General features: G+C 40.5%; 1 protein-coding gene across 4 annotated transcripts in view; it reads right to left on the reverse strand.

Annotated features, from left to right (window-relative positions):
- The window catches only part of Cdkal1 (CDKAL1 threonylcarbamoyladenosine tRNA methylthiotransferase), a 571,033-nt gene that overhangs the window by 195,566 nt on the left and 351,929 nt on the right, over positions 1-23,538 (reverse strand). For all 4 annotated transcript variants that reach the window (XM_006972280.4, XM_076573111.1, XM_076573112.1 and 1 more), the window contains one exon: positions 8,901-9,046. In XM_006972280.4, the coding sequence (XP_006972342.1) occupies positions 8,901-9,046 (146 nt within the window). The remainder of the gene's footprint in view (positions 1-8,900; positions 9,047-23,538) is intronic.

Here is a 23,538-nt window from a genome sequence, read left to right on the forward strand (position 1 = left end):
AAAAATAATGATTATAAATTCATTTCTTTTTAGGGGCAGCTATTAAAACCATTAAGTGAGGATGCTAAAAACTGTATACCCTGACAGAGAAATTCTTGGTGGCCCCTTCATAATCGATTTATTTCATCTAAAAATAGATGTATAGATGCCTGCAATAAATGCTGTACTTCCTGACTTCCTTTGTGCTTAGGCATGACCATGCTCTATTCAAATAAGACATATAAAGACTTACATATTAATACAACTTCACACACAGCGTCTTTTGCATGTTTTCTCTCTCTGGTGTTTGGAAATACAGACTTGAGGGTTAGCTTTGAATTAGTTACTATGAGCCTTGAGATAGAAAGTCCTGCTAATGATAGCTGAACATCAAAGCTACCTTGAGCCATGGGACTTAAGGTCTATCCTGTAACCCTGGGGCTCTACACACTCCCTCTGCCAAGCTCTGATCTTCATTGACACTCAATGATCAGACTCTACATTCTTTTTTCTACTGCTTTTATTTTTCTCACTTGAAAACAAGTCAGACTGTAACTTTAACATGCATAAAAAATGGGCATGCACACGCCAGTGTGATCTAGCTAAAGCCTTTCCTTATACTGGTAGGGTTAAGTACATCACAAACAAGATCAAACAAATACTTTTATCTAAAGAAAGTTTTTTAATATAAGATCTGTGACTTAGTGTTTTCCCCTAGACAGAAAACAAAACAAAAACAACAATAAAAAATCAACCATTCATGTACTTCTTTATTGAATTAACAGACTTCAGTATAGCAAACCAAACGTTATGGCTATAGGCACTTGTATAATAATTATGAGGAATAAGATCAGCTCTTAGAACACAGTTTCACTCACATCTTGATGTTTTTTTTTTTTTTTTTTTTTTTTTTTTTGTGATATATATTTTTTATTTTACAATACCATTCAGTTCTACATATCAGCCATGGGTTCCCCTATTCTCCCCCCTCCCACGCCCTCCCCTTACCCCCAGCCCACCCTCCATTCCCATCTCCTCCAGGACAAGTCCTCCCCCGAGGACTGTGATCGACTTGGTAGACTCAGTCCAGGCAGGTCCAGTCCCTTCCTCCCAGACTGAGCCAAGTGTCCCTGCATAAGTTCCTGGTTTCAAACAGCCAACTCATGGAATGAGCACAGGACTTGGTCCCACTGCCTAAATGCCTCCCAAACTGATCAAGCCAATCAACTGTCTCACCTATTCAGAGGGCCTGATCCAGCTGGGAGCCCCTCAGTCTTTGGTTCATAGTTCATGTGTTTCCATTCATTTGGCTATTTTTTTTCAATAATTGAGTAAAACTGAAATTTATTATATGCCACAGTCGTCCTACGGACCTCCATGCTATATATATATAGCCTCTATGGTTCTATGGGTTGTGGTCTGATTGTTCATTTTATATCTAGACTCCACCAATGAGTGAGTACATACCATAACTGTCTTTCTGGGTTTGGGTTACCTCACTCAGGATGATATTTTCTAGTTCCATCCATTTGCCTGCAAATTTCATGCTTTCATTGTTTTTCTCTGCTGAGTAGTACTCCATTGTGTATATGTACCACATTTTTTTCATCCATTCTTCCGTTACATCTTGATGTTTTACTCTTAACATGCATCTGACATAAGACTGACATAGAACATAAGCATTTTCTTTTTTGAGTCAAGTTCTGGCTGTGTAGTCAGGCTAGCCTCAAATGGGTAAACTTCTTGCCTCAACCTCCCTAGTCCTGGGATAACAGATATGTGCTTCCACATTCTGCTTGGCTTTTAGGAGATGAATGTTAAATCTCAGTGCTTTTACTTCCCAAATGTAAACACACTGGCTACTGATTCCCCTCCTACTTGCTCCTGACTGGGTAGCACACTGGGTTTCGAGCCCTGTACACATATCATATACACATACACACATGCATAGGGGTTACCTGCCCTGTGTACATCCCCCTTCATTGTTACCTGGCCTCTGAAGAAACACTGCCCCAGAGTAGACTATTGAGATGAAGCCTAGGGCTGTGCATTGAGAATGATGCTAAGCACAAAGCCAAGGAAGCAGAGGGCAGTAACTTGGAGCCCCCTGGCCTGGGTTTGCACAGGAGGCTGGGTGCCTACCGTTAGGAATTCAGGCTGGGACCAGCAAGGATTTGTGTCTCAAGCTCCATGTACTTTGCTCCAGGAACAAGAAGTGCACAGGAGGAGAAACTGACTTAATTTAAAATTGTCACCATTTAGATTATGAAAGAAAACATTGCTAAAAGATATGACAAACGTGGACGGGAGAGATGGCTCAGTGGTTAAGATCACATACCATTCTTCCAGCAAAACAGAGTACAGTTCCCAGCACCCACATCAAGTGGCTCATAACTGTCTTTGACTCTAGCTTCAGGGAATCCTGCATCTCTGTCTTCCAAGGGCACCTGCAGTCATATGCACATACTCATATTAAGACACACATACATACATATGATTAAAAAATAAAATAAAAAGATGTGATGACTGGTAGTGAGTCTTATTTGAAGATGTTCACATCTATACTTTATTAGGACAATCTACAGTTTCATTCACTGAATACACTGGTGTTGACAAAGATCTCATAGCTTCTTCTCATGGTCACATCCTTACACAGGTCAGATCTTCTAATCCAATGTCCCTCAGCCTGGACTACCAGCAACAATATAAAGGAGGAGATGTTGACTACAAGAAGAGGTTCTATATGTCTAGGGGAAGGCTTGTGTCATTTTAAACACTGTTTAATTGCACAGACGGTTTTTGATTACTAAACTGCCATTCCTAATTTCTTCTAATCTGGGCTCAGTTACAAGCTCTGTAACTGGTCATTTAACCTCCCTGTGCCTTCATGTCCTACTCTGTAAAATGGGGACAGTAATTTCTTCCTAGTATGTACCACTGTGGGAGCTCAATGAACTGATTCATAGACATTAGATATTAGTGTCAGTAAATGCTACCCTTGTTCCCTTATGAAACTTCACAAATTAGGCCCCACTCACTATCCGTGTTTTTCTCAGTATTGTCTTCCAAGATCCTACCAGAATGGCCCTTTAAGCTCTTCTTCCAACATTCAAAGGCTTTTAAACCAAAAGTACACACTCTTCTACCCACAAAATAGTTCCAGGGGCTTAAGAATCACAGTCAAGTTGATCAAGGCAGTGGCTCCAGTTCTTGGTACCAATTTCTATTTTAGTTTCTTTTTTGTTGCTATGATAAAATATGTTGACAATCCAACTTGTGGGAGAAAGGGTCTATTCTGACTCACAGGTCGTGGTGCATTCCATGTTGATCACACTCCACATGAGTCAGAAGACAGCACAAAGACGCGCTGTAGCTTAGCTCCTTTCTCTACTCAGAGTCTAGGTCACAGCCAGGAGCAGCCCCACCCAGTGTGTGGGTCTTCCCACCGCAATTAAAGAATCAAGATGCCCAGAGGCCCATGTGCCAGAAGATGCTAGATGAAATCAAGTTGATAACACTAACTGTCACAACAATCCAGCTCACCATTTCTACCTGTGTCTGTTATTGCTGTCATTGCTACAGCTAAATAGTTGACAGGAAGCAATAGCTGGGAAGACGGGTTTATTAGGTCTCATAGCAGGCAAAGACTTTACGGCAGGAATGTAATACTAATTACATATAATTAATATACATATACTTTATATATGCTGAGCCTTGGGCCTGATTAATGTTGTAGGTGACTCTTACAGCAATCTAGCTGATGATCAAGTTAACCACATTCCCAAACCATTTGGCTAAGTATATTATCTTATACCATGTCTTAATTTCTTCTTCCTTCCCTCCCTCCCTCCCTCCCTCCCTCCCTCCCTCCCTCCCTCCCTCCCTCCCTCGCGTGCGTGCGTGCGTGCGTGCGTGTGTGTGTGTGTGTGTGTGTGTGTGTATGTGTGAGTGAATCGTATGTATGCAGGTTCACATGTGGAAGGATGATTTTCAAGAGTTGGTTCTCTACTTTGAATGGGTCCGGGGGCTATCTGGTTTGTGAGGCAGGCATTATCACACACTTGCTGGCCCAACCACGTCTTGAGATCAGATGCTAAGGGGCTGTTTCACATCCATACATGCCTTTACCACCTCCAGTCTGGTAAAGTAAATACTGCACATTTTGTCTCCTCACTAGCTGCTGAACCCACATTGTGGTCTCCATTGCCAGACAGCACACCACCCTAGTTAGAGCAAAGGCTGAACAATCACACACCGGGATTTGCAAGAAGGTTCTGTTGTTAACTGCATGACCTTGGACAAATTACTCACTAGCTTTGTCCTTGAGGAATAAAACTGTTAATACACGCAAGGTTCTTGGCATACAAGTAAATGCTCAAAAAGCTTAACATTATCATGTTATCATTGTTGTTATATTAATTTCATTTAATTAATGTTAGAATCAGAAGAAGAATCACAAGTTGAAAATGACAGTCTCACCCTATTACACATTAGTTTATTATTACAGATTTCAGGAAAACTTTTTAATCCATCCACTCCTCTAATATTCATTTGATACAACATAGACTGAAACCATTTGCACTGTCCAAGTGGCTAAGCTCTGGTGTACTCAGGAGACAATATGCAACTGGACTCCAAAGGCACTAACAAAGAAAAGACACTCATTACAGACTCCTAACTCACAGATCTGGACTCAGACCTGTGTCTGAGGGAGCAAGGAAAAATGCACCAAAGTTCAGAGGATGATAGCCTTTTGTTTTCTGAGAGGATCACACAATCATAAAGCCTATAAAGTGGCAAGAATGGTGTGGCAATTTCTCTTAATCAGGTAGAAGGAACTGAGAAGCCAAATCAATAGACAATACACTCATTTTCAAACAAATGAATTGAACTTGGGGTGTTCACAACACTGTACGGTATTAAAACACATGACAAAAAATTACCTAGCATGCAATTCTCTGATTGTGAATGGAGCACACACCGCAAAGAGCGTCAATGTATTTTTCTACCTGACACTTGTTCAAATGAAATATATTTACTTCTGTTAAAAATTCTGAACATAGCAACCAAAAGAAGTAAAGAGAACACCACTTTGTAAAGCAAAATGACAAAGATAAACTAGCAAACATGACACCAGGAACACCCAAGTAGTAGCCTAGTAAGTGACACCAGAAATGACATAATCCTGGAAAGCCAGTGAACACTTCTGAGGACATTGTTTCACAGGAGCTTATTCAGTGAACACCAACACATCTGGAAATGCAGCTGGAGAAAAATATAACTAACTAATCCTTGCTAAAAGGGATCTTCTATTTTTCTTTATTCAGATTATTTTATTCTGACATATATTGCTACTTGTATCTTTTTTCTCTTTCTGCTTACTTTTCCCCCCTGTTTTTGAGATAGGGTCTCATTCTGTAGAACAGGCTGGCCTTGGAATTGTGGCGATCCTCCTATCTCACTGTTCCAAGCACTGGAATTACAGGAATGAGTTACCATATCTAATCACCACTTACAATCAAAGCCACTAGGAATAAAACTAGATGGACAAGGTGGAATAAAACACAATTTTAATACACTTCATCTTTTTGCCAGTGTGTTCTGGTAAATGGGCACATGGTAATTCTGACTAATGATAGGAAAGACAGATAATTCAGCATGTGGCTAGATTAGTATGATGCTTTCCTAGAGAGGCTGGGAATGAGGGGGAATCGAACTAACACCTTTTATAAAAGACTTTAAAGTCAGGGAATCCTAAGAACAGTACATAACATAACAGTTAAAAAAAAAAAAGAAAGAAAGAAAAGGGAATGATTCAAATTTTATTTTTAAAATCTCAGGAATACATTAAGTAGTAAAATGTATGATGTACCTATTAAAAACATAAAAGCAGACTTTAAAATCATAGAACTGCATGTATTGCTTTGTACAACAGTTCTCTTCATGTTCCTCCAAAGCCCACCATGCATTTCAAGAAACCATCAATTCATTTAAATAAAAGCATCTGCTGGGCTAATAAATCTGAGTAGACTTCAAGTCATATGACTCTCTGCTTGTGGCCAGCTGTTTTAAATGAGCATATCAAGTCATTTATTCTCTCTCTCTCTCTCTTTTTTTTTTTGCAAAGGCTGCATGATTTAATAAATTCCCATATGCCTCAACATGTGCCAACCCTACCAGGTTATCTTCAATCCAGCTGCTGTTATGAAAATAGCTGCCAACTTTCAAATAACTGAAGAGAATAATGAATCAGCTACGAGTTGGCTCACAGGTAAACTTAGATTGCTCCCAGCTAAAACATGGAGCACTTTCAACTGTAAAAGAAAATTAATTAAAAAGAGTTCACCTCCACTCCACTGTGTGAGAAACAGGGCTCAATAAAGACTTTGAATTTGTGGCTTAAAAGTCTGCAGCTTCAAGTAAACTCCCTAAATCTGTGGATTCCAGACTTAATGCTATATGTGGTGGTAAATTTGGGAAACGCTTCATCCCTCATTCACAGCATAAAGATCTGTGAGCCTCACAATGTTGAAGGAAGAAAACAAGTGACTCCTATTTGTTAAAGATTCATTACAAAAGGCTCCAAAGATTTTACGGGAAATAAGATTCATATATATAAGAAAGAACATACTTATGTAACATTATCTAACTGTGAGCTTCATTATGACAGGTTTACTTCTGTCCTTGCTGTATGAGGACGATGCTTACTCAATTTTAAAATCTCCTGTAGATGTAGAATGGCTATTATCATACTTTATACTCCATAGTTGCAGCCATCAAAGCTGAAATTATGGATGCACATGTGTGAGGTAGAGTCCATTCTCCAGGCATCCTTAGTACCTAGATTCTCCAGGGACCTCTGGCATCTGTGATAATGAGAACACTAAAGGACCCTGTGAGAGCCCTTGGTTCAAAGATCTTGAGCTAGTCAAATACACCTTGGGAAACTACAGAAATGCCACAGATAACAGACTACAAGGAAACAACTCAGAGTTTAGTCTATGAAAAATGGCAAGGGATGACTTTCTAACATCTTAATGTGACTCCCATTTGACCTTTATACATGGAGGCTGTTGAAAATGTTCAAGATGCAACACATTCAACAGGTCAATCTTCAGAGTACCACGAAAGGCTGGAATGTGCTGGGAAACTATTGCCCAGTTTAATTAGCACAAATGACTGAATCAGCACTTACACAGCAGAGCAGAGGTGCTAAGTCCTCAGTCTCATTTCATCACAGTAACCCAACAAAGTTCTTGAATGGGATTCTGCTCTGTTCTACACAAGGGGATGCTTGTCTACACTGGTAAAATATGTAACATGCATGAAATGTGACACTCTTTGCTGCCACTTTACACATGAAAGGTAAGAAATTTAAAGGGAATAACAGTTTACTTGCTATTTAGAAAATGTCCAGTGTCATAGTGCTTGGAAGGAGTTTATTACATGAGACAAATTTACCTACAAAAGGAACCACAAATGCACAGAAAGGATGTGGCATATGGCATACACTTGGCATAAAAATCCACAGGATTTAGCTTGGGCCAGTTGTACTCAAGATCCAAGAGTGTAGGAGATGGAAGAGATTTGCCAAGATTCTGTGTTACTTTAAAGGGTGCACAGACAATGCTAGAATTATACAATCCTATTTCTTCCTATTTCTGATTTGAATATTTGAACAATTAGCCCTATTTGTTTGAATGCACCCTAAATGTCTTTATTCTTGGTGATCAGAATAATCAAGATATGCCTAGAGGTGGAAAAAAAATTAAAAGACATGCTAAAGAAAGATGAGTAGAGGAAATAAGAGAAGATCTGTAATAGTGTATGCCATAAAAATTAGTGAGTAATTAAAGGTGGAAAAAATAATTGCTTACAATTTGAATAAAGCAATCATACACATGTAGGACATTGACATGACGCAAGACCACATAATTATGAATAACAAATGGAAACAGCAACAGTGGGGGTAAAACATAAATTACAGACAGTAGAGCAAACCAGAAACGTGCCAAGATAAATGATACCATCTCAGATGTGATGACGGTACCCTAGAATGGAGGAGGGTCTGGGTGACCGTGGCCAGCACCTCTGTTTCCTGCCTTGTCTAATCATAGAATGCACTCCAGGTTTGGAAGGGAGATTTTGAAGAACATAATTATGGGCTGCAAGTGTTTTTCTGTGGAAACAAAATTATCATTCATGTCTGAGATTGTGTAAATATGCCTTAATTTTGGTCAACAGCAATTTGAATTGAAGAAAATAGAATCCTCCAGCCTCCCAGTAAACTGCAAGCACTCAAGTTAACTACAGGCATCGGTGTGTAAGAGCAAGGCAATTCCAGGAGCTGTGAAAATGCTAGTCAGGAGAAAATGATCCACTCTATAGTGACACACTTGGTCCCTTCTTCCATGTCAAAGTCAGCCTACAACTTCAAAAGGCCACATGAAAGGAGATTTCAAGGTTAGCGAAGGGAGGGCAGTGCTTAGGCAGCAGGTCAGGTATGAAAACAATCACAATTCCAACTGCCGTAGGAAGTTGGGCACCCTTACACAAATCAACAGTGCTCTGTGCACACATGGAAGGGGACAGGAAAAACCACATCAAGGGCCCCAAGGCAACCGCAGGCTTCGAGGGTTTCCGGACTCTCGCCCTGTGCTGCGCACCATAACTTCAAGGCTAGCAGTGTCCTGCCGCCACATAGTGCAGGAAGAAAAAGAGAAAGAAGGAAGGGAGAAAGGGAGAAAGGGAGAAAGGAAAAAAGAAGGGAGGGAAGGAGGGAGGGAGGGAAGGAGGGAGGGAGGGAGAAAGAAAGAAAGAAAGAAAGAAAGAAAGAAAGAAAGAAAGAAAGAAAGAAAGAAAGAAAGAAAGAAAGAAAGAAAGAAAGAGTGAGTTATTTTCCAAAGTGCTAACAGACTTACTTCTCCTTGAGAAAATCCACAACTCTTTTGAAGTCGGCCACGCAGTATTCTCTCTTCATGTCCATGAGCACGCTGTCAGAGGCGGACTGCACTGGGATGTGGAGAAAAGCGTAGACTCTGGGGTGGTTGAGGATTTTCGCCATTTCCTGAGAGAGATGGTAGGGAAAACATTCATCATTTTACCAAATCTGAGAGAGCACTTTCCTTTAGATGGAAACATGTAAGTGCTGGCGAACAAATACTCAAAAATGGACTGATGACTGTGACTCTAAGGCAGCATCAGCAAACACTAATCTACGCTCACATGGGGTGTTTGTAATGGCTTCTAGAGAGTTCCATGGGAGAATTGCTTAGTTGTTCACTGTGCTTTGCAATTATTGAAAAAAAAAAGAGATATAAAATCAGATAAAGCCAGAGAAAAGATATTTTTGAGTGCTTCAAAATTAATCTGCATTCCTTCTTCCTCACAAAGTTTTCTATTCTCTTTAGCAGAAGAAACTTCAGTAGTTAACTGGCTGAGACCTCATGGTTTTGTCTACTTGAATACAGAAAGTTTCATACTTAATGAGGCTCAAAATGTACTTTTTCAATGCTGAAGATGAGAGAATCCAGAGTTCTCTTCTTTCCTTCCTTTTTTATTATTATTTTTTTGAATTTCAATTTAGTTACTGATAATGTGTTTTGAATATATACAGTGGTAAAGACACATGAGCAGATAATAAAGAAAGCCAGGTGACTTCTGGATATGTGAGGGAAAGAGGCAGTGTTCAAAAGACCAGAAAGAAGTGGAGAGGAAGGATGAGGAGGAAGAGATGAGGATGGGGGAATCATATATGCTACAAAATTCAAGAGAGAAAATATGAGGGCAACAAATTAAGCAAGCCTATTCTAAACCTCTTCTGAGGATACAAAATGGTGCCGGAAAGAGCGAAAAGTCTATGTCATGGAATGTGCACAGTGGTGTCTCGCTCCCACAGTACGGATCAGCACAGTACACAGCACAGCAGCCTCTCACATCTCTCACCTTGTTTCATCCTAAGAAGAATGTTTTGAAGGACCTTATGGAGTCAAACAACCAACTAACTCCTTCCTGTCGCCCTGCAGTTACTCTCAAGTCAGTCACATACGCAGACCGGCCTTCCCCTGACTGGAAGATACACATTCTTGCCTAAGCATAAGTGAGGGGTAAACTCCAGCGAGCAACCTTCTTAGTAGGAAGTTAGTAGTTACTCATAACTACCCTTCATCTGTGGGGCTCTCCTAAGAATTAGTAAGCATACACACCTGGCTCTGAATAGCCTACTAAGAGCTGAAGCTGAGTTTCTAATGAAGTAGCAAATTAACCAGATGCAGCACCATGGTCGGGAGTCTGAGGGAGCACAATTTACTTACTCTGAAGTAAAAATGTTGGTCTTCTGCTATGATTCCTACCTGTGGTGGTTTGAAAAGGAATGGCCCCATAGACTCATGTGCTTTAATGCTTGGCCAATGGGGAGTGGCACTACTAGGAGGTGTGGCCTTGTTGAAGAAAGTGTGTCACTGTGGGGTGGGGCTTTGAGGTTTCCTATGCTTAAGCTACTCCTAGTTCAGTTCACTTTCTGTTGTATTCAGGTCAAGATGTCGGACTCTCAGCTCCTTCTCCATCACCATGTCTACTTGAACACTGCTATGTTTCTAGCCATGAGCATAATGGACGAAACCTCTGAAACCATAAGCCAGCCCCAATTAGATGCTTTCCTTCATAAGAGTTACTGTGGTCATGGTTTCTCCTCACAGCAATAGAAACTCTAACTAAGACACTACTTTTTTTGGTTTTTCCATATCAGAAGATCAACATATCCAAGGCTTCAGAGAAACACCTATAAGAAGATCTGTTTTCTCAAGGAGCAGGACTCTAAGGTTTAGATGCACTTGGACACATCTGTGGTGCTGGGAAGTGGTATCTGAACATGCACGATGGTAGCAACATGTAGTTACTTTTGCAGTTACTGTAACTGGAGTTCCTCATCTGAGAAACGGGGATGGTGAGAACACCCTCTTCACAGAGTCACTGGGCAGTAAAATAATCCAGATATGCTCAAACAGTGAGCACACCACACATAAAACATGAATTACCTACAGTCTACTTCCTAAAAAGATATTCCAGGATCATGGGAACATAGCATCATAAGATTAATGGAAAGTCAACATAAAGAGGAGAGCTTTTCAGTAAGTCAGCTGCTAGACTAGCAGTGAAGGGGAGATACTATGTATTGAGCTGTACACTGGGCTCTAAATGGTGTTCACCAGGACTGGGCAGAGAAAAACACACTTCTTGAAAGTGCGTGGGGTGGACACTGACTGTGAAGAGGGTACAGCTCTGGGCATGACTTAAACCTAGAAGAGAATGCCAGCTTACACATCAAAATGGTCATCAGAAGAGAGCAGTAGAAACATGGTGGCTTTTTTTTTCTTCTTCTGTGCTCAAAAGTAGTTTTGCTGCTAGCAGGCACCCTCTGCTTGATACTACATGCTTCACAAATTTGGAATGTTCTATATCCTTCAACAAGGGTTCCCATGACACTAACAGCTCTTAGAGGTATTGAATCTAGAGTCGAGGGACTGGTGAGATGGTTCACCTGGTAAAGATGCTTGCTGCCAGGAATGACAGCCTCAGATCTGAATTCAATTCTTTCAGACTCATATTGTGGAAGGAGACAGATGACTCCCTGAAGTTCTCTGATCTATACACACACACACACACACACACACACACACACACACACACACACAAACACACACAAATATGAATGTAAAAAATTCCAGAGTTAAATTAACCATAGTAACATACAGAGATATAATATATTATATATAATTATATATGTATACACACATTTTGCATTTGCAAATATCTGTTTCTTTTATGGACACATAGTTAACAGTATGTACTAATGGGATAGAGTGTGATGTTTTGAAGCATGCTTACATAATAATGAGATCAAAACAGAATGTATCTACATTTGATAGGAAGATAGACTTTTGATTCTTATTGAACCAATTTGGCAAAAGTGGGTCAACAAACATCATCTTTGCTTTAATTTTTAGAATGAGGGGAAAGTATATGTGAATACTTACAAAACCAAAACCTAGGACTTCAAAAGTTGTCCTATTGTGGAATCTATCTTTATAGGTCTCTAGAAGGGCTCAGATCTTAATATAAATCCCAATGTAAGGAATCGGCAGCCCATCCATTGTGCTGAGGTTCAACAGAGAAGTTTGTGGCCTACACATAGGGCCTAGGTTCACCAAATGAACTTTCAGCCCAATACACAGGGCTTAAATTTACTGAAGACAAAGGGAGAATATTGTTTTGGTGCAGTTCCATGTTGTAGCTGGGGGAGAGTCTGCATAGAGGGGCAGGAACATGAGGGGCATATTTATATACACACGTATAGGGTATGTATATAAATGTCTTTTTGCCTTGAAGAGCTCGGGTAGCAAGCAGTATAACAATACTATTTCAACATAAGGTCATTTATAATTTAAGAGCTGATATTCCAAGGCTGATCACAATATATATGGCAACTATTTGACAGGCAGGGAGTGAAGAATGGCTAAGCAGATCAATAAGCCAGTGTTTTTATTCGATGCTGTTATATAGAGCTGTCTTCTTAGAAAATGGAAATTACAAGTTTATTATTTATTTCTGAACCCAAAAATATCAAGAAAAAGCAATAACCTGAATGCAAAAGGCTAAATTTGAAAGGGCAATCTGGTGAGCGCACACATTTTAAAACAACTATTATGTGTAATTTTTGTTGCACTGAAGTCATCAGAGTCTGCCTGGTTTTGAGTATCTAGACAATCAGCTAAACAAAAGCAGTATGTAAGAGTATGAAAATAAGATACAAGCTGGAGAGACAGCTCAGCAGTTTAGAGTACATACCTCTTTACTACAGAGCCTAAGTTCAGTTCCTAGGTGGTGTAACTCCAGTGTAACTCCAGGGGATCGAACACCCTGTTCTGACCTCAGTGGGCACTTATACTCCTGTGCACATAACCCACACAGATACATCATTAAAAATAAAACAAATCTCAGCCGGGCAATGAATGGTAGCATACGCCTTTAATCCCAGCACTCAGGAGGCAGAGGCAGGCGGATCTCTGTGAGTTCAAGGCCAGCCTGGTCTACAGAGGAAGTTCCAGGACAGGTTCCAAAGTTACAGAGAAAAACCCTGTCTCGAAACACCCCTCCCCCAAATAAACAAACAAACAAATAAATAGAATAAAATAAATCTCTAAAGGAAGGAGTATAAAAGCCACATATGTATGAGAAAATGTGATGCTTATCTTTCTGGGTCTGCATTACCTCACTGAGTTATCTCACTTCCATCCATTTCCCTGCAATTCTAATAATTTCATTTTTCTTTGTTTTTATTTCATTTTTCTTTACAGCTGAAAAAAATTCCATCGTGTATAGATGTCACATTTTTATTATCTATTTTGCTGCTGATAGGCATTTAGGCTGTTTCCATGACCTAACTATTGTGAGCAGAACAAAAATAAACTTGTTTTACTATGATGATACATATACATTGGCCATTTTTATTATGCATACAATTCAATGTCATCAAGTATAGCCACAAAGATATACAACTGTCACATGTTGTCTATGTCCTAAAAGTTTCATCTTCCCAAATTAAAACTGCACACATTCAAGATCAATGCTACATTTTCTCCTGCCTGAGCTCTGGGAACCATCCTTCCCCTTTTGGTCTAGGACTGTGAGGACTCCAAGCAACTCGTATGCATGGAATCACACAGTCTATGATTGTTTCATCTCTGGCATATTTTATTCAACAGAATCTTCCATGGTCCTTTCTGATGTAGCGATTTACATCCTCGCTTTCTCTCTCTTTTAGATGGCTGATGGTTCTATTGCCTTGGGCAGAGGACATTATACAGATTCCAGGCACATAGTTCCCTGTCCTGAAATTATGCTACACATCTTCATCCCCAAAGGCTATAAACACCATCTTACTTCTCTATTTCACTGCTCTGTGATTTTTATATATCTCAATCAATTATCAAAATGTTTAAAAGGAATGTTGCACTTACAATACATTTGACCATATAAACGAGTGGGCAATACAACCCGTTTTCACGATACTTTCCAGTGAGTATTGCAACAATTACAAGAGAATATTCAAAAGAGCAGGGCCCCAGTGCTAGGTCATCCCATTCTGGTGTCACCTTCAACACTGGCAAAGTCAAGCATGCCCCTATAGAAGACAACCAAGACCATATTTCATCCATGGCTTCATTAATACCATCAGCACAGCATTGAGTCAATCAGCAGTGCCCACATTTCCTCTCAGCAAGAGAGCAATCAATCACCATAATAGCATCAGAAAGTGAATGAGGGAGCTTGAGCAGAGGAAATCCCTGGTCCTGGTGTCCCAAATGGAAAGGACTGCATATTGTGAACGGATTCTAATCTACACTTGAACTATAGCTTCATCAGAACAGGATGTTGGTTTTTAAACTACAAAGAGTTAACATTTTCAGAATTTAAGCTAAAATAGGTTGAAGAAAAATGCTTGTCCTAATTAGCTTCCAGAGAAATGTTTAAAGACCTAAGCACACCTTCATCTGCCTATATCTCAGTGTCAGGGCCAAGACCACACCTTACATTACAAAGATAAAAATACACATTTCCATACTGATGTCAAAATGTTAAAAGCTGAACACACACACACACACACACACACACACACACACACACACACACACACACACATTTTCACCTGATATCATAAGTGTTTACCATATGTTCAAGTTATTTCTCTGCTCTCTTAAGAAATCAAAAGTGTGGTGGTGGTAGAGAAGTGGGGTGGTAGATCTAGGAAAAGTTAGGAGGAGAAATGAGGGTGACTATGGTCAAAATCAATGGCATGAATGTATAAGCCTCAAAAAATAAAAATATTATATTAAAAACAGAAAAAGCAAGTTCTAGCATCCCAACTATGGCAATGGTTGCATGAATCGTTATGTATCTTAAAATTTATGGAGCCAAACACAAACCAAAACAGTCAATTTCACTTTATTAGTTTTAAAATAAAATAAAGAGCCTAACAGGAAAAGGTGTTCTTATCCAAACACCCTATACGATGAGCAGATACCTCTAAGAAGGAATAATCCTCTTTTAATTTCCCTTTTTGCATTTTTGAAAAGATAGAGGCTATGAAACACACCATAAACAAATCAATAACTGATCAGTTTAATGAGTAAAGGGCAAGCCAGTTAAATTAAGCATTCAGCTGAGACGGCTCGCTTGGCTTCTATTAAACATGGCATAAATAATTAAGGAATCTAATGGAAAGGCTGATGCTAGAGATTTGTTTTAAAATATTTACATCATTTATCTCTTCTCTGATTATCCAGTTTGAAGCTTACCTTAGATAACATTTGTTTCACATTTTTAGGCAAAACACATTTTGGTCTAGTAATTTGCCTGCTTTAGTTACAAGTGACTTGCTATGGAAATGATACAGCTAAGCAGGTACTTACTCAACATCAGGGTATGTTCCAGGATTAGTCACGCAAAGCAGACAGTGACTTTTTCTGCATCAGAGACGTGAGAACACAAGCAGCTACCTGGTTTGAGAATGGTGCACGATTATGTCAGGTGCTCTACAGGAAAGTGCAAAGCACACCATTCACTCCCTCCAACACCTCGAAATAGAAGCCCTGTTGCTCTGGCAATGGCCGTGTTCCCACTGCTCAAATATTCCCGGGGCAGTGACCTCTGACCTGCACATAGAAGAAGGACAGAAACTCCAGGTGTAGGTGGATGACCTGTGTTTCATTTCGGTCTCAATGCTGAGGTGGAAGCAACTTAGCCATGGGCACCATCCAGGAATAGTTACTGTATACCAAGAGCAGGGGTAAATTTGCTTGGTAACTACTGTGATTTATTGGTTCACCCCTTGTACAACATGCTGTGTGTCATCTTTCCTGGCTGTGACAGCTTGAGCGGGCAAAGGGATGCCCACAAAAAAACTGGCAAAATATGCCTTGTCTACATTTAAAAATAAAAAAAGACTTGAAAAAACCGCAGTATCTCTGGGAATACCTTCGAGAGTGGTTGCTAAAGATACTGGTATTTAAATCAACAGCGTAACAACGAAGCACATTCATCAATGATGTGCAGCGTCATCTAATCTACTAGGGACTCACACTGAACACACTGCATAAGAAGAAATACCCTCACTCAGCAACTGCTAGAGGCCTCCTCCTTCCCCACATATAAGGCAGCCACTTTCTAAGAATCTCAGGGACTCCAGGACATGTACCAGACCCCTGTGCAATTCAGTGCCTTCTGCTTTCATCACATCAGACTGCAATTCCAGCCAAGGCATCTCAGAGAGAGGGAGGGATAAGGCAGAGTTTTTAGGTTCTGAGATAGAACTTGAGAGTCACCAAAAGGATCTATTTGGCTAATGCCAAGACAGAATTTTACTCTCTCTTTAGGACCCGGGCCCATGCTTGGTATGAATTACTTTCTGCAACACTTTATTTGGGGCAACCATACTGATTTTTTTTTTTTTTGAGACAGGGTCTCTCTATGTAGCTCTGGCTGTCCTGGAACTCACTATGTAGACTAGGGTGGCCTTGAGTGTGTATTTTCCTTTCTTCTCAGTACTTGCATTTAAGCTTTATCTTTAATAAAACTCAACTCTGCTTTACTGTACCAAATAATCCTGAATTTCTTTTCAGCATTGGAGCTATTCAGAATCCCAGTCTGAATATCTGAGTTGAGGTCCCCAAGAGTCTACAGAAACTAACTCCTAAGGTTACTGAGGGTGTCAATGGGGAGCTGTTCAGCCCCTTAGCACTGACAAAACATCATCCCCATGTACAAGATGACCCAAGTCACGCTCATAATCTCACTTGGAGTTCAGCACAAACCTAGGCAGGAGTTTTCCTCTGCTGAATCTAAGACTCAGAATGTGTAGTACAATGGTGCAGCTGGGATCTAACATGTCCTCTGACATGATGTCCCCAAAACACCATTCCTGTGCCCTGGCCTATCTGTGCATGCCTATCAGATGATGGCAGGCTGGAAGGTCTTTGAGGATGACCCCCTCCCTACGTTCAGCAACTTCTAAATCCAGAAGCTGAAATTGTAGGATACTGATACTGTTCAAAGGCATGAGATCTGAGTCCAGCCTCTGGCCCAGGGAAAGACATGGCATTCTTAGCTGCTAGAATAGACACTGCTATGCTTTCCCTTAAACATTAATCCAGATCTGATTATGTATGTGTAAAGGTATGTGTTGCTGCATACCTTTAATCCTAGTACTTGGGAGGCAGAGATAGGCAGATCTCTGTAAGCTCGAGGCCGCCCTAGTCTACATAGTGAGTTCCAGGACAGCCAGAGCCACATAGAGAGACCCTGTCTCAAAAAAAAAAAAAAAAAGTTAATTCCAATTGGACTTGCCAATCACACAGACAGGTAAATTTCCCCAGGAAAGTGTTCTGTTCTAGACATAATGTAAGGGACTAGGGATATAACTCAGTGTAGAATGTGTGCCTAGCATGCAGATGGCCCCAAGTTCAATTCTCAGTAAAACACAGACACAGACACACGGGGAGAGGGGGGGAGGGAGAGGGAGAGGGAGAGGGAGGGGGGGGGGAGAACATTACTTTCTCAGCCTACATTATTTCCTGAGGAGTAGCCATGTAAACTTACACAAAATTGTTAATAATAAATCATGTATGGGAGATGGAGGGATGGTGCAGTGGTTACGAGCACTTGTTGCTCTTGCTGAGGATCCAGTTAGATTCCTAGCACCCACATAGCAGCTTACAACTGTAACTCTAGTTCCAGGGATCTACCCTTTACTGGTCTCCATGGGCAACAGGCACACACATATGGAACACAGATGTACATGCAGCCAAGACACCCATACATAAAAATAAATGAATTGAAAAGATAAAATAAAACATGTCTGGGAGGCAAGAGGAAGGAGATCCAGGTGTGCCTTGACTCAGGAAGGGGTTACACCCCTTGGCCTCACAGTGACTGAAGGGAAAAACTGCATTTAACAATCTGCCCAAGTTCACAGCTTAGCAACAGCACATTCTGAAGTACTGATGTGCCCTTGAGGTCACAGACTGACTGAGGTCTGGGGCTCATTCTCAGCCCAGTACTCCAAGAGAGCATCATGCATCACTTACCTAGAAAAAGATCAAAATTCAAATTCTGACTTTTACATCATTATAAAAGAGAAGAGTCTTAATCTACAGTAAATCTGAAATTATGTGTATATATATATGGCATCTATACATATATGACACGTGTAACATGTATAAAGGGCAGTTTTAATTTTATAGTTTTCAAAAGTTTTCTATGATGAATTAACCTATTTTGTGTTACTACAGCAAAATATTTTATGCTAGGTAATTCATAAAGAAAAGAATTCAGTGTCTCTGTAGTTAGCTCACAGGTCTGACAATGCAATAGCCCACACCTAGTAATGGCCGTCTGGTTGGATTATAAAAAGTACAAAAGAAACTCTGCAAAGTACAACCAGACATATGACATACCAAGGGAACCAGGATGGAGAGAAGCCATTTAATACATTTGTTGCTTAATTTTAAAGACAGAGTCTTGCTGTACAGCAACTGGGACTGAAAATATCACATGGAAAGAAACAGAGTGCCCATGTGTCCTGGTCCCCTCCCATGAAAAAGCCAGGTTTTTATCCTAGGCACTCTACCCATCGCCTCCCAAAGGCCCCACCTACAAAAATTCAGGTGAAATGCCACCTTATTAGTATGGCAGGATATGGATTCACTTGCAACACAGGGACCCCAAGGGACACTTACACACTATGGACTTACAGTACAAATTAGTAAGCCAGCATGTATTTCCACAAGGCTGAGAAGAGGGACACGAGCTTTGCTTTTGCATACCCCTTCAATCTGGTACAACTGCCCTGACACATCAGCACTTTCACTGGAACTGAAGTCAAAGGAAGCCAATTATTACAGCTGGCCAGTGAGTTTAGGAACACTGTGTCGGGTAATTTGTGAGCTTCTAATCTGCCTCTCTTTAAACACAGCGGGCTCCACAGATAGAGATCAGGAGGCTCCTTGAGAACAGTAAGATCAGGTTGAGTCCTAGTGATAAATCAAATTGTGTGTGTGTGTGTGTGTGTGTGTGTGTGTGTGCAAGCAACGCGCACATGTGCTCACGTGACTGTGAATGCACATGCCAGGGCCAGATCTTGCTGTGGGATGTTTTCTTTGGCTCTCTTGGTTTGGGAGACAAGATCTCTCAGTGAACCTAGAGCTCATCAGGTGGGCACGACTGGCTGGCCAGCCGACCTTGAATTCACGGCCATGGAGGACTGTCTCCACAAACTAGGACCTGCTCTCCCCTACCCTCCCCAAGCCACGCCACACTTTACACGTGATGTCTACTGAGCAGAGCAGCAATGAGCAACAGCAGCTCCATGTTTCTAAGACCGGACATCCTCAGGAGTAAATGCAGTATTCACAAACACACAAGTTTTAGTTTGACTCTGTCTAGCACTAGGTATTAATAAATATCAACTGTAGATAGCTCATTCTAAAATTTCTGCATATCAAATACAATTGATACTACTATTTTTTTTTTTTTTTTTTTTTTTTTTTTTTTTTTTTTTTTTTTTTTTTTTTTGGTTTTTCGAGACAGGGTTTCTCTGTGTAGCTTTGCGCCTTTCCTGGAGCTCACTTGGTAGCCTAGCCTGGCCTCGAACTCACAGAGATCCGCCTGGCTCTGCCTCCCGAGTGCTGGGATTAAAGGCGTGCGCCACCAACGCCCGGCTTGATACTACTATTTTATAAGACACAACCACAAGTAGCATAATTATGTATAAATGTAAAGACTAATTATGAATAGTACCAAATCCCAGGAGCTGCAAATACCTTTTGAAAAGAAAGATGCAAGGAGCTCACTTAACAAAACAACTCAGAGAAGAGTGGTTGCTAATCAGATAATGCCCCCTAAGCTTTTCTTCAACTTTCTATCCAAACAGAAGATTCTCTAACTAACCAAAACGCCAACCACTTTCCACTCATTAGCCATTTCACCTTTTGTGCCTCTAAAAGAGTAAGGAATCAATAATTTAATTCATTTGCTTTCACTAAACACTGAAATACACAGCATGAAAAATCCTCATATCCATTTAAATAGAGCACACCACATTTCATCAGTCACCAAATCTTGATCTCTTAGGAGAACCTGCCCTCCCGAGTACAGATCAACTTTGTAGTGTATGCTTGGCTCCAGTTTCTACATGGTCTGTTCGAAGACTGGACACTGCTGTATATGGCCATGCTATTCTCCAGAAGCAGTACGGCTCTAACGATAACCCATTATTCGACTCAGGTGTCATACTACAGTCCAGTTGTGAGGTGGGATGGTGGCAAACAGAACCTCTCCCCTCATTAGAGCCAGCTTGCAGTCCCTGTTCCCACACCTAGGCACTCACTAATAACTTCAAGAATACCAGCCACCTGAGAGACTTTGTCAGAATAGCCTAAGAGCCACAGGCTGGAAGACTCCATGCAAGGGATTGCCAGCATGCTGCTGTGGGAAGCACAGCCTTGGCAATGCTGAATGTAGTGTGTTCTGAAGATGTCTATGAAAAGCAGCTAAGCACCAGCTGCATCTGGGTCACTATACAAAAACAAAGAGTGGCCAGGAAAGCTTTCAGTGTGTTTTCAAAAAACAGCACTTTGGATAAGTACAGACTGTGGTATCTCAGTACTCTAAAATTTTAGCTTGACTTTTGTGACTTTGAAAGAGTTGAGGAAGTGAAATATAATTGATTAGATTACTAACTTATCAATTAGATAAATAAGAAAGTAAGACATGTTCATTTTAAGTGATGTTTTAAAATCACAGAAGTGAGGAAAGACCCCAGGAGATTGAAACGATGCCCCTCCCAACACTTCTACTTCCTGACAAAGAAATCAAGACAGGACCTGGTGACATAACTTGCCTACAGCCACAGTGACAGAGTGCTATAAAGACAACTAGGAACAATGTCCCAGAGTTTCACAACAGTGCCCTGTAAATACAATCTGTACCTTTATACTGGAGATTAAGCTAATTTGTTTCAAAGCACATTCTAATAGAATATATGTCACAACTATGCAATCTACTATCCTATCTAACACTAAAATGCTATGTTCTTAATTTCATTATTTTAGGTATATAATGTATATACTACCCACTGGAAGAGATGTCTAGCACTAACACATCCCCTTTTGAAGGGATTTATTGCACTAGGTTATTTCTGAAGGGCACCTAATAATCACCAAAGAGTCTATGTAAGCTGACTCTCATAAGAGGCCAGTACCCATGCCTTGGATGAGTTCTGCCTTTTCTCTACCTACCTTTCTCCAAATGCACAAACTCAAAACTTTTCCTTAATAAATTCAAGCTTGAAGAAGAAGAAAAAAGTTTGCTGTAAAAAAATAATAATAAATGGTAGTTTTTATGCATGAATTACAGGAGTAAAACAACTAATCATGTCTACCCCATGACATGGCAATTCCACTAAAAACTGATGCATCTATCTTTTAGAATATGTTACAAAATGTTCCTAGAAGGATCATTCCTATAGACAAAATCTAGAAATTAATGTAATGTTGAATAAAAAAATACGTAAAGTATGGGCATTTATTACATAAGACTTCACAACAATAAACCAGAAACAAATTATGAAGTCATATGACAGGAAGAACTCAAAAAACTTTGTGGGAGAAAATAAACTAAACTCAAGAGAGTATGTAGTATGCACATCTACTTATATGCCATTCAAGATAGTGAAAGGTATCAGTGATAGAATTTCTTCATTTAGAGCAAGGGCTGCCTTTTGGAAATATTGATGGGAAATGGACCTGAAAAGAAGTTACATAGGAAAAGTCCTATGTCTTTTCATGGTGCACATGGAACAAATGTACAACCAGGGAACATGTAAGGACTCACTCACAGAGCACTGTGACTGCTGCACTCAACTGTGTTTGTCATACCAGTGAAAAGGGCAGAGGGGCAAAGAGGGGCAGGGAGTGGCTAGAGCACACATGAGCTCTGGATGTGATTCATGGACTGTGGCCGACAAAGGAAAAGATGGACCTATTACTTCAGGAAGTTTTCCTTGCTTTGTACTACATACGTCTTTGTATAAACAATGTTTTACTAAAGAGAAAATTTTACAAATATTTAATAGATGTTTAAAGATTTTATTTCTTTGAATTATATGTGTTATGTATGTGTCTGTATGTGGGTTTGGGCATGTGGATACATGTGCCACAGAGGCCAGAAGAGAGTGTTGGATCACCTGAAGCTAGAGTTACAGGAAGGGTGAGCCATCCTTTCATCTGTGTGCTGGAAACTGAACTTAGGTCCTATGCAAGAACAATACATACTTCTTAGCAGCGAAGCCATGTCCCCAGCCCCTGATCGATTATTTTTTAGGTAGTGATAAGTGTGACAATGGAGCATTACTTAGTGCACATGTGAAAAAGTAGTTGATGCCCCAGAAACTTCCAAAGGGCAGAATAATTGCCAGAGGATTCTGTGAGAGTCCACATGGACCAGCCATCAAAATGATCCTGTCTCCTACAGGGCCATCCATGAGGATGTCTTTAACAGAGGCCTCACTGAGATGGTTTTCTGTAATTTTGTGTTTGCACTGTACTATCTGTGGCACAGATAACACTTGCAAGGGAAAAGTTGAGGTAAGACTTAGAGAGAAGAAATTCCAGCCTCCAGAGTGAGCTCCTCCGCTCCCAGGACAGAACAGGAGCCTGGTGTTCCAGGGCAACTTGACATGGCCTTTGAAAAACATGGCTCAGCTGTCACAGTGGCATGGAGATGATTAATCCATAAATATCTGATGATGAGATGCTATGACAGGTCTCCGAAGGGCTTTTTTGTTTTTATGTTCCAAGTTAGATCAACTAAAATGACTTTGGAGAGATTTCAGAAGGCTCAGAATTAGAGACACAATGGAAAATTGAAGATCCATGTTAGTGTGATCCTTCAAACTGGTGTTTCTTTCTCTACAAGAGTCACATGTGAATGGACTGACCAACATTCACTTAACTTCCCAGAAGAGTGACAGACCTGATTCTGACCCAAAGTTTCTACTTCTGTGAATAGGCAGGCCACACAATTAACAAGTTAGTTGGCAGGACAATAAAACAAATCCATCATAAAGATGTATGAAACATGTTGGGAACAGAAGTGAAGCACACTAAAGTTTGCACTTATTCGCAGATAGTAAAATCATGTCCTATAGATCCACAAGGACACTTTCCATTTGTGGAGAGCTTCCTCCCAAACTATCAGTGCTTTTCACATCTTACTACAAACTATGGAGTTTACAGCAATTTATTTCTAGTTTGGTATCTTCTCAACGTAGTGAAGAGATGTCAACAGCAAGCATCTTCCAGATGATCTGTAGTGGGTAGCCATTCCAGCTTGGATCTGGAAGCTCCAACCCCCATTGAGACTCTGGCAACTGTCACGCCTACGAGGCGGGGCGAGGGGAGGTGCTGGAAACCTGAGAGCTGGATGGGCAAGCGCTCGCTCTGG

This window comes from Peromyscus maniculatus, chromosome 5 (assembly GCF_049852395.1).
Source record: "Peromyscus maniculatus bairdii isolate BWxNUB_F1_BW_parent chromosome 5, HU_Pman_BW_mat_3.1, whole genome shotgun sequence".
NCBI classification, from domain to species: domain Eukaryota; kingdom Metazoa; phylum Chordata; class Mammalia; order Rodentia; family Cricetidae; genus Peromyscus; species Peromyscus maniculatus.